This window comes from Dermochelys coriacea, chromosome 5 (genome assembly GCF_009764565.3).
Source record: "Dermochelys coriacea isolate rDerCor1 chromosome 5, rDerCor1.pri.v4, whole genome shotgun sequence".
NCBI classification, from domain to species: Eukaryota; Metazoa; Chordata; order Testudines; family Dermochelyidae; genus Dermochelys; species Dermochelys coriacea.
The window spans coordinates 19,858,822-19,868,335 of record NC_050072.1 but is presented as its reverse complement, the minus strand read 5'-3'; the positions used below and the strand labels follow the sequence as shown (position 1 = coordinate 19,868,335).

The following is a 9,514-nucleotide window of genomic DNA, read 5'->3' as shown; positions in this document are numbered from 1 at the left end:
ATTGCAGCTGCTGCAACAGCGGTGGACCTGCTGCCAAATTGCTGCCATGTCCGGAAGAGCGGCAGAACTGCCGCCGAATTGCCGCTGTGGGACACAGACTGCTGCCCCATTCTGAATGCCACCCTAAGCACCTGCTCGGAAAGCTGGTGCCTGGAGCTGGCCCTGCACCCAACCAACAAGCAATTCAGTGCTGATGTGACGAGCATGAAAACCTGCATCCAATCAACTGACAGTCCCAAATAGCAAACCAATGGACTTTATGCAAGATATATATATTTATACACAAAAAGCAATGTTAAAAGAACATTACAAGGTCAAGCACCGAAATATTAGGAAATTCCCCCTTGTGCATGTGCATTATGACATAATCTTTGAGTAGATAACCACTTGCTATTTTGTTCTCCAGGACTTCTGCTTTGTTCAGTGCACAGGATGGCTGGTGCTCACCGAATGAGCAGCTATTAAACATTTGATTTAACTAGGGCTATCAATTAATCGCAGTTAACTCACGCGATTAACTCAAAAAAATTAATTGCAATTACAAAAATTAATCACGATTAATCGCACTTATAACAATAGAATACCAATTGATATTCATTAAATATTTTTGGATGTTTTTCTACATTTTCAATATTGATTTCAATTACAACACAGAATACAAAGTTTAAGAATCTGAAGTGCCATCCAAAGTCTGAGAGGGACAAGGTATGGAGCATGCTTTTAGAAGTCTTAAAAGAGCAACACTCTGATGCAGAAACTACAGAACCCAAACCACCATAAAAGAAAATCAACCTTCTGCTGGTGGCATCTGACTCAGATGATGAAAATGAACATGCGTCAGTCCATACCGCTTTGGATCATTATCAAGCAGAACCCATCATCAGCATGGAAGCATATCCTCTAGAACAGTGGTTCCCAAACTAGGGGCGCTGCTTGTTCAGTGAAATCCCCTGGGGGGCCGGGCCAGTTTGTTTACCTGCTGCATCCGCAGGTTCAGCCAATCACAGCTCCCAGTGGCCGTAGTTTGCCGTTCTCAGCCAATGGGGGCTGCGGAAGCGGCGCAGGCTGAGGGACATGCTGTCTGCCCTTCCTGTAGTCCCTATTGGCCTGGAGCAGTGAACCGCGGCCAGTGGGAGCAGTAATCGGCCGAACCTGCGGATGCGGCAGGTAAACAAACCGGCCCGGCCCACCAGGGGCTTTCCTTGAACAAGCTGCGCCCCTAGTTTGGGAACCACTGCTCTAGAATGGTGGTTGAAACATGAAGGGACATATGAATCTTTTAGCGCAGCTGGTACGTAAATATCTTGCAACACCAACTACAACAGTGCCATGCAAATGCCTCTTCTCACTTTCAGGTGACACTGTAAACAAGAAGCAGGCAGAATTATCTCCTGCAAATTGTAACCAACCTTGTTTGTCTGAGTGATTGGCTAACCAAGAAATAGGACTCAGTGGACTTGTAGGCTCTAAAGCTTTACATTGTTTTATTTTTGAATGCAGGTTTTTTTTACATAATTCTACATTTGTAAGTTCAACTTTCATGATAAAAGGATTGCACTACTGTACTTGTATGAGGTGAATTGAAAAATACAATTATTTTGTTTTTTACAGTGCAAATATTTGTAATAAAAATAAATATAAAGTGAGCACTGCACACTTTGTATTCTGTGTTGAAATTGAAATTAATATATTTAATATATTTGAAAATGTAGTTAACATCCAAAAATATTTAAAATAAATGGTATTCTATTATTGTTAAACAGTGCAATTAATCATGATTAATTTTTTTAATTGCTTGACAGCCCTAGTTTTAACCTCATTGTTTAGTGCTTGGCCCCAGGCCTTATTGGCTGCATGCTATTTAAATCCTGCTCTGAATACAGAATTATTACTTATAGGCTGTCTATGGGGCTCATCACTATGGTATCTGACATGAATGGATTTATTTTCACAACACCTGTGATGCAATCTTCAAAGATTTTAGCTGCACAGTTCTAAAAAACCTCTACTGAGCATGTGTGAACTGAGATTCTTCAAAGGCTTGCAACTTGGTCAAATTTGGATGGATTTTTACAGGAATAGAAAAAGACACATCCCCGGCATAAGAGCTACCCCCTTACCAAATTTCAGATCCCTGCAGCATGCAGTGCTAGAGCTTCTCAAGAAATTGTAAGAATATTTGTAAGATGGAAAACAATTTTTTCCCCTTAACATCATTCTCAGAAATAACCAAACTGTTTTGGCTGCAAATTAAAAACACTTGTCAAAAACAAAACAGCCTGAGCCAGACACGCAGCATGGAAAGTGTCAATCCAAATAGTAAAACTTGGTAAAGTTATAACCAACTGAAAATAGGGCCTAATAATGGGAAGTGTCATGCAACCTTAATAATAGATGGTACTGTGCTGCCAGCTCCATGTATAATACAGTTTGGTTGGGACGGAATCATTACCCTGGCACTCCCACACATATGACAGCAGAGGACAGAATATAATGGCAGCCAGTACACAAATGCAACTCCCCCCATACAGCTCTTGTGTGGGAGTTGGAGATTGTATCTATTTAGACTGTAAACTTTCCAATCTAGATTTAAGGTGGTGTGAGGGGGTTGACTCACTGCTGGCATCTCCTCGGGACTAGGGGTGGCATGGCGTGGCAGCTCTCTCTCCGTCAAGATCTGCTGCCACTGTTTGCTCCACCTCTGTGGTGGTCTGCCTGTGACTTGTCCTTTTTTCAAGGTTACTTCAAAGCCTCTCCCCTTCCAAAAAGCAAAGGAGGTTAACACAAATAAATTGAATTAGCAAGAGAGAGGAAGGAATGACCTCCTCTCAGGATGTATCAGGATCAGGTCCTTCCTTCCCTCAGGCAGGGAACTTCAGGCAGTTGCAGTAATGGAAGTTCCTGCTTTCTCTTTGCTGTTTCCTTAGGACTGAGGGTTGAAGGTCTGTTCTCTTCCCTAGTCTGCCCACAAATGAGCTTTTCTGCTTCACTTTAAACTCCTCCTTCCACCTATGCATGTCTTGTAGGTTTGGTGAAGTGGGGCTGGTTGAGTCCTTAATCCCTTGTTGTACAGTGTGGGGTTTGTATACCCATCAAACACTTGCCCTCTCAAGATGGCACTTGCAGAACCTGGGCCAGCGGATTGTTCCCCCCCTCACTGGAAAAAAAAGATCAGCATTTTTCGTGTTCTTTTTCCTCTCTATGCTGAATTTGGAAGTCATATAGCCTGAGGGAAGATACCAGCACATAAACTGAGGGGTTGTGACTTTCATGGCACTTAACCAACTCTAAGAAGGCATGATCAATGACAAGTTTGAATGGATTTCCCAGGAGGTAATATTGTAGAGAGTCCACGGCTCATTTCATGGCAAGTCCTTCCTTTTCTATTACTGAATATGCCTGCTCCCAAGGGAACAGTTTGTGGCTCAAATACATTACAGGATGCTCCTCTGCATTTGTTTCCTGATGCAATACTGTCTAGTCCAGAGGTTCTCACAACAAGTATTTGGTGGCCTCAGACTGTGACCACCAACTTTCTGGTGGCTACTCAGACAAACCCATCTCTCTGTCTATGCGGCCTGTGGCCTGGGGAAGTCACTGGCTGGCCAGTCACCTGTGGAGTTCCAGGCTCCCGTGCCATGACCAGGCGGGAGCAGGAGAGATGCCCCGGGGAGCATCACGGCAACCGAATACAGCAACCACCTCCGCTGATATGAGCCGCCTCTTACACCATGGACAGTGGCCCTAAGTGTCTCTGGAGGTGCTGCCTGAAGCCCCTAAGGAGGCTGCATGGTGCAAGACGCTGATCCCTGCTGACAGCGCCAGAACAAAGGCCAAGACAACACATGTCACTGCTCTTGCTAACAGCTATTCAGGAGCAACAGCTGGGCACTGGAGGGAGAGGCTGCTGCTCCCCACCCCCCATCTCCACACATGCTTTGCAGGCTGTCTTGGCTACAGAAAAATCCACTGTTGGCTGCATGCAGCCATGGTGGCCACATTTGAGAAATGCTGGCCTAGTCCTACTTCTGAGGCATTGGTTTGTAAAATGAACTCTTTTGAGCAGCTGGGACTGAACAGGACAGGCTCTTGACACATGTGGTCTTTCAACTTCTCAAAGGCCTTTTCTCAGTGAATCTTCTTGGGGCTGCTATCCTTAATTAGGTCTGTGAGGGGGCTGCTGTCATCCAAAACTCTGGCACAAACTGGCAGTAGTAGCCTGTGAGCCCAAAAACCTTCTGACTTGTTTCTTGTTTCATGGCTTGGCGTGGGCATGCTTTTGAGGGTCTGGACTTGTTCAGGAGGAGCTGAACTTGACCCTTCCCCAAAGTATATCCCAAGTAGGTGAACTCCTCCTGCACCTCAAACCCCCCATCCCCAGCCCCACCCCAGAACCCACCTCCCCACCCCATCCCTCTGCCCCAGCCCGGAGCCTCCTCCCACACCCCAAACCCCTCATCCCTGGCCCCACCCCAGAGCCTGCACCCCCAGCCAGAATCCTCATCCCCCCATACTGACCCCCTACCCCAGGCTGGAGCCCTCTCTCACACACTTAACCCCTCATTTCTGGCCCCACCCAGAGCCCAGACCCCTATTCAGAACCCATACCCCTCTCCCCCAGCACCCAAGCCCCTGCCCCAGCCCGGAACTCTCTCCCGCATCCCAAACCCCTCATCCCCAGCCCCGCCCCAGAGCTCACACCCCTAGCCAGAGCCCTCACCCCCCCCTTCCAAGTACCCCTTACCCCAGCCCAGTGAAAGTGAGTGAGGGTGGGGGAAAGCGAGCGACGGAGGAAGGGGGGATGGAGTGAGCGACGCAGGGCCTCGGAGAATGGGCAGGGCAGTGGCAGGGCCTCGTGGAAGGGGCAGGGCTGGGGCTGGAATGGAGGTGTTTGGTTTTGTGCCATTAGAAAGTTGGCAATCCTTTCCAGCTCCTGAAACGTGGTCTGCACTGGTCCCATCAGGTAAGATGACAACAGGGTGGCCATTGGGCTGCCATCGCCACTCACTCAGACGGTGTCAGGAAAGCTCCAGATCATCTTCATGGCCCATCTTTGTGAATTTCACTGGCATGGCAGGGCTACCAGGCCCAGGCCTACAGCCCCTGGAGGGGAAGCCCTGGGGAGATACTGAGGCTGCATCAAGGCCACTACCTGTTGGACCAACCTTTGCTGCTGTTCCCGCTGTTGTGCCCCTAAGTCCTGGACCAGGTCTTGCTGCTGGAAAGCCATTTGCTGATGCTGTAGCTGCTGGGCTGCCTGTTGCTGCTGCTGGTTGTCAGTCATCAATTTGAGAAGACATTCTAGGTCCATGTTGTCCGTCCTAACAATTCACATCTGTAGGTCGAGGGTGTTTGACCATCTGGGTCAGCCACTTCTCCCCTTCTCTAGGAATGGGAAGGATACTGACATTGTCCACCAGTTGTTAAGGGGTCGCTTCACCGCTGGCACCTCCTCATGGCCAGGAGTGACGTGGCAGCTCTTTCTCAATGGAGTCCCTGCTTCCAGGGTAGTCCATAGACAAAAAGTAAGGTAAGTTAACACAAATAAATTGAGTTAGTAAGAGAGAGCAAGGCATGACTCCTTCTCAGGGTGTATCTGGATCAGGGAGGGACCTTCAGGCAGTCGTTGCTGGGGAAGTTCTTGCCTTCCCTAAGCCTTTTCCTCAGAACTAAGGGCAGTTCTCTTCCCTGGTCTGTCCACAAGGGAGCTGATCTGCTTCTCTTTTAACTCCTACTCCCGCCTGTGTATATCTTGCAGTTGTGGTGGGTGACAGCAGTATTTATTAATGTGTTCTAGCCCTGATGGCTGCAGAGAAAACTTTAAAAGCTTGAACTGAATGCAAACCAATGTGCTGAGTCTGCAGACAGCTTGAAACAATAGCTTGGAGGTGTGAACTACCCCATATATCTCAGTGGGTTGTTGACTCAGGAACCTACAGATGACAAATTATGTCAACACTGTTAACTGTTTCATTTTCTTATCATGTTAACAAAAGCATCCAACTTATATTCTTATTGCACAATTCCAAACCACCTCCCATATCTTCTGAGCTGTCAATATCTCCTGCTTGCACCCTGACAGCCTCTGTGGTTATGAATTGTGCATACAAAATTCTGTGGCAGATTGAAAGCTGAAAAGGTGTGGACAATATACAATAAATCGAATGCAATATCACAATAAATATCACAGGGGCTACTATGCTGATTGTTTTAGTCATGTTCATATTTAATTTAAAAAATCCTCATTTTTTTTAACTTGAAGCTGTTATAGAATTCCCAATCCACCAAACCAGTGTACCCCAGAAATGCAGAAGTTTTGCTGGAAGAATTAGCTTCAGTTTGTCGCAGACTACATGGGTCTCTTGCGTATGTTACAGTCATTTTTATATTTTCTTTATATTTTACTATTGTTAGGTATATAGTTTGTTTTATTTGTTCACATTTTTCCATGTGTAGCATATTTATTACACCCTTTTAATACTATTGATGTTGTGGTTATTGCAGATATTTTTAAAATATTTTTAAAATTAATAAAAAAATCCATATATTAAAAAATAGATTACTATTTGTAATAATACTCTCTGTATTGCTCTGGCATACATTGGGTATTTGTTATATCCCTGATAATTATATTATGAAACACTGTTATGATGTGGTCAACATAACTATGGGGGTGAGGAGTGGGGGGTATGTGTGCATCAGGAAATTTAGTTATCTTACATAAAATACATACCGTATTGCAATACCTAAATGCAAAAGGCAGAGATTATGCCACAGAAGCCTTAAGCAAATGCAAAACTAGGGATTGGAGCACCCCTTATTTCATGATGGATTATAATATAGACGGGACTCGTCAAGGCCTTGCGGCCTTTAACAAATGGTTTTGTGGCAGTTTTATGAGCTCCTCTTTATCTGTTGCAAGGAAGCCACATATGATCTCAAGACAGGTCAGCTGTGTGTGTTGTCTTTTTATTTATTTTTTTATGTCTGCGTTTTAAACTGTAAGCTCTTTGGAGCAGGGACTTTCTTATTTTTGTGCCTTGCACAGTGCTGAGAAAATCTGGCACCAAACAAATAAAAATAATAATAGAGGTCAAAAGTAAATGTCGCATCATGTTTATGTTGCATCAAAACTTCAATATACGGTAAGACAGCAACCTTGCATCTTCACCACACAGCTCCCAAGAGTGCTTTGGGGGACATATACACCTCTCACAAACCCTCCTGTGGGATGAAGGGTCACAATATGGCACGGAAAAATTAAACTAAAGTGCACCCGGCTATACTAGAGCAGGTGGCAAAACCTGCCACCCAGTTCTAGCCTGGTCAATCATTCCAGCTGCTCCTAAATGTTAAGCACTAGCTGGTGCCCATCAGCAGGGCTCCTCAGTTCCTATTTGTCTGTCTCTTTCACAGGGACCCAGGACTTCAAACCCAGGGCCCCACTAGCTTCCAGTTTCTATTGCATTGGGATGGGTGGGGGTGAATGGGAGGTTTCCATTGATCCTGAACAGAAACCATCCTCTCCTTTCCTCTTCCTCCTCCTCCCACCTAGCCTGAGCTGACTCCATCTTGGTCGACTCTCTAGCCTGTCTGTTTATCACTCTCTCCATTCCTCTCTCCCCCCCCCCCCGCCCCTCTCTCCCTCCCTCTCTCTCTCTCTCTCTTCCCCTCCTCCTCCTCTCGTCATTGTCCGTAATAGACGACGCGGCGGCAGCAAGCAGCAACGTGCGGCGGCGGCAGCAAGCAGCTCGTTCTCCTTGTACACCCCTCTGCATTGCCCGGATGTGAATGGATTACAATGTATCTTTCAGGGAAACGTATTATTACCAATGTCTCCATGGGGGAGTCACTGATGATGATGATGAGGCGAGAGCTGTAAACTTGGAACAAGTTTAAGACTTAAAAAACAAAAAAAACAAAACAAAACAAAAAAAAAAACCAACCCCACAAAAAACACCAACCGAGGAAGGACCGAGGGAACACATCCCACCACGACCAAGATTTTGAAGAGTTTGTGACTAACCATGTGTTTATAAAAAACAAAAGAGGGAAAAGTTGCTTGGATTTTTTTTGGGGGGGGGGCTGGCTTTTATTTTTGTTCTGTTTGGGTGGGGAGATTTTTGCGACACTTGTTCCGTGGGGGTGAATCAAAAAAAGAAAAGAAAAAAAACAAAACAAAAAGACAAAGCCAGGTGTAGTGTTCGTTTAAATCCGGGAATAACCCTGGACCAGGACTGAGAACCAGTTAAAGTACTTTTTGGGGTTGGTGGGGTTTTTTGTTTTTGTTTTTTGGGGATCAAATCTAATAAAGCACTTTCGCAGAAGATTTCTCTCTTTAAAATAGAGATATATTTCCTTGGACTATTGTGAACATATTTGTGGCCATTAAGGTAAAGTTACAATTTGCTGTTAGAGTGACTTGTGTGGTTTTCTTTTTTTAAATTGTTGATCCCGTTGTGTTATTTTTTTTTTTAAAAAAAACCGTACAACCTGTGCAATGTGTAAATGCAAACTGAAAATACACTGTACTAGTGCATCTATGCAGTGTAGCTATATGTATGAACTTACATTGTTCAACGATCAATCTAACGAACTTGGTGCTTTGTTTCCTGCTGGAAAATGAAGTCAGGGTTGAGGTTTTGGAGTATATGGGGCCTGTAGCAGCAACATTTGAAGTAAAAGTATAACATGCTTTAAGGGTGGAGTGGGAGGGGTCCGCTGGCATGGTCCCCAGAAACTTTTGAGTGTAAAACAAATCAAATGGTTTATCCCCCCCCCCCAAGTTTGCAGCAATACTCTCTGTAAATTGAAACCCAGCATGTGAAATGTAGCGTTAGGTACAAAAAAAAAATCACAACCAAATCAAAACAGAATTTAAAAAGATGACCTGGATAATACGGGGTGTGTGTGTGTGTGTGGGGGGGGGGAATATTGTTCTTCTTGGCAAAGTCTTTCAATCACGTGTGTATTTGCAGCCTAGTATAAACTTGCTTTGCCATGTGTATGTGTGTGAGCTGAAGCAATTTAAAGTGAAATCAATGTAAAAGTGCTTCGGACGAGGAGGAAATCGGCACCAATAGACTGGGATTTCAGGCTACGTGAGCTGCGGGTCCGGAGGAAAATGAGGTGCCCGCTTGCGATTTTTTTTTTCCCTTTCTGTTTGGAGGTGTTACTGTGAAAGCAAAGCCCAGAGCCAGGGGAACGTGCTCTTTCTGCTGCTGCTTTGTCCCCTTTCCTTAGCTGAACTTGCAGTCCGGCTTGTTTTGGTTTGTTTGCGGGGTTGTGTGTCCCCCCCCCCCCCGCTTTCTCCCGAGGCAGAAAGAGTTTGGTTCAGAGTCAGAGCTCTGCCGTGGCTCTCTTGCTCTTTAGTGGCGGTAGCGGTGTGTGTTTGGTGAATGCCGTGATTATAGCAATGAAACCCAGGGCTCGGTACTGTTCTTGGAAGGGGCGTCCCTTCTCTCCTCTCCCGGGCGGTAGGTACCGCAGCTGGGCTAGAGTCGATCGGTGGCCG

General features: G+C 45.6%; 1 protein-coding gene across 1 annotated transcript in view; it reads left to right on the top strand.

The window, feature by feature from the left end:
• The first annotated feature begins 9,352 nt into the window (after nt 1-9,352).
• TCF4 (transcription factor 4) overlaps nt 9,353-9,514 on the top strand; it is a 324,640-nt gene continuing 324,478 nt past the window's right edge. The window contains 1 exon segment of the mRNA XM_038402319.2: nt 9,353-9,476. Within this exon segment, the coding sequence (XP_038258247.1) occupies nt 9,416-9,476 (61 nt within the window). The 5' untranslated portion in view covers nt 9,353-9,415.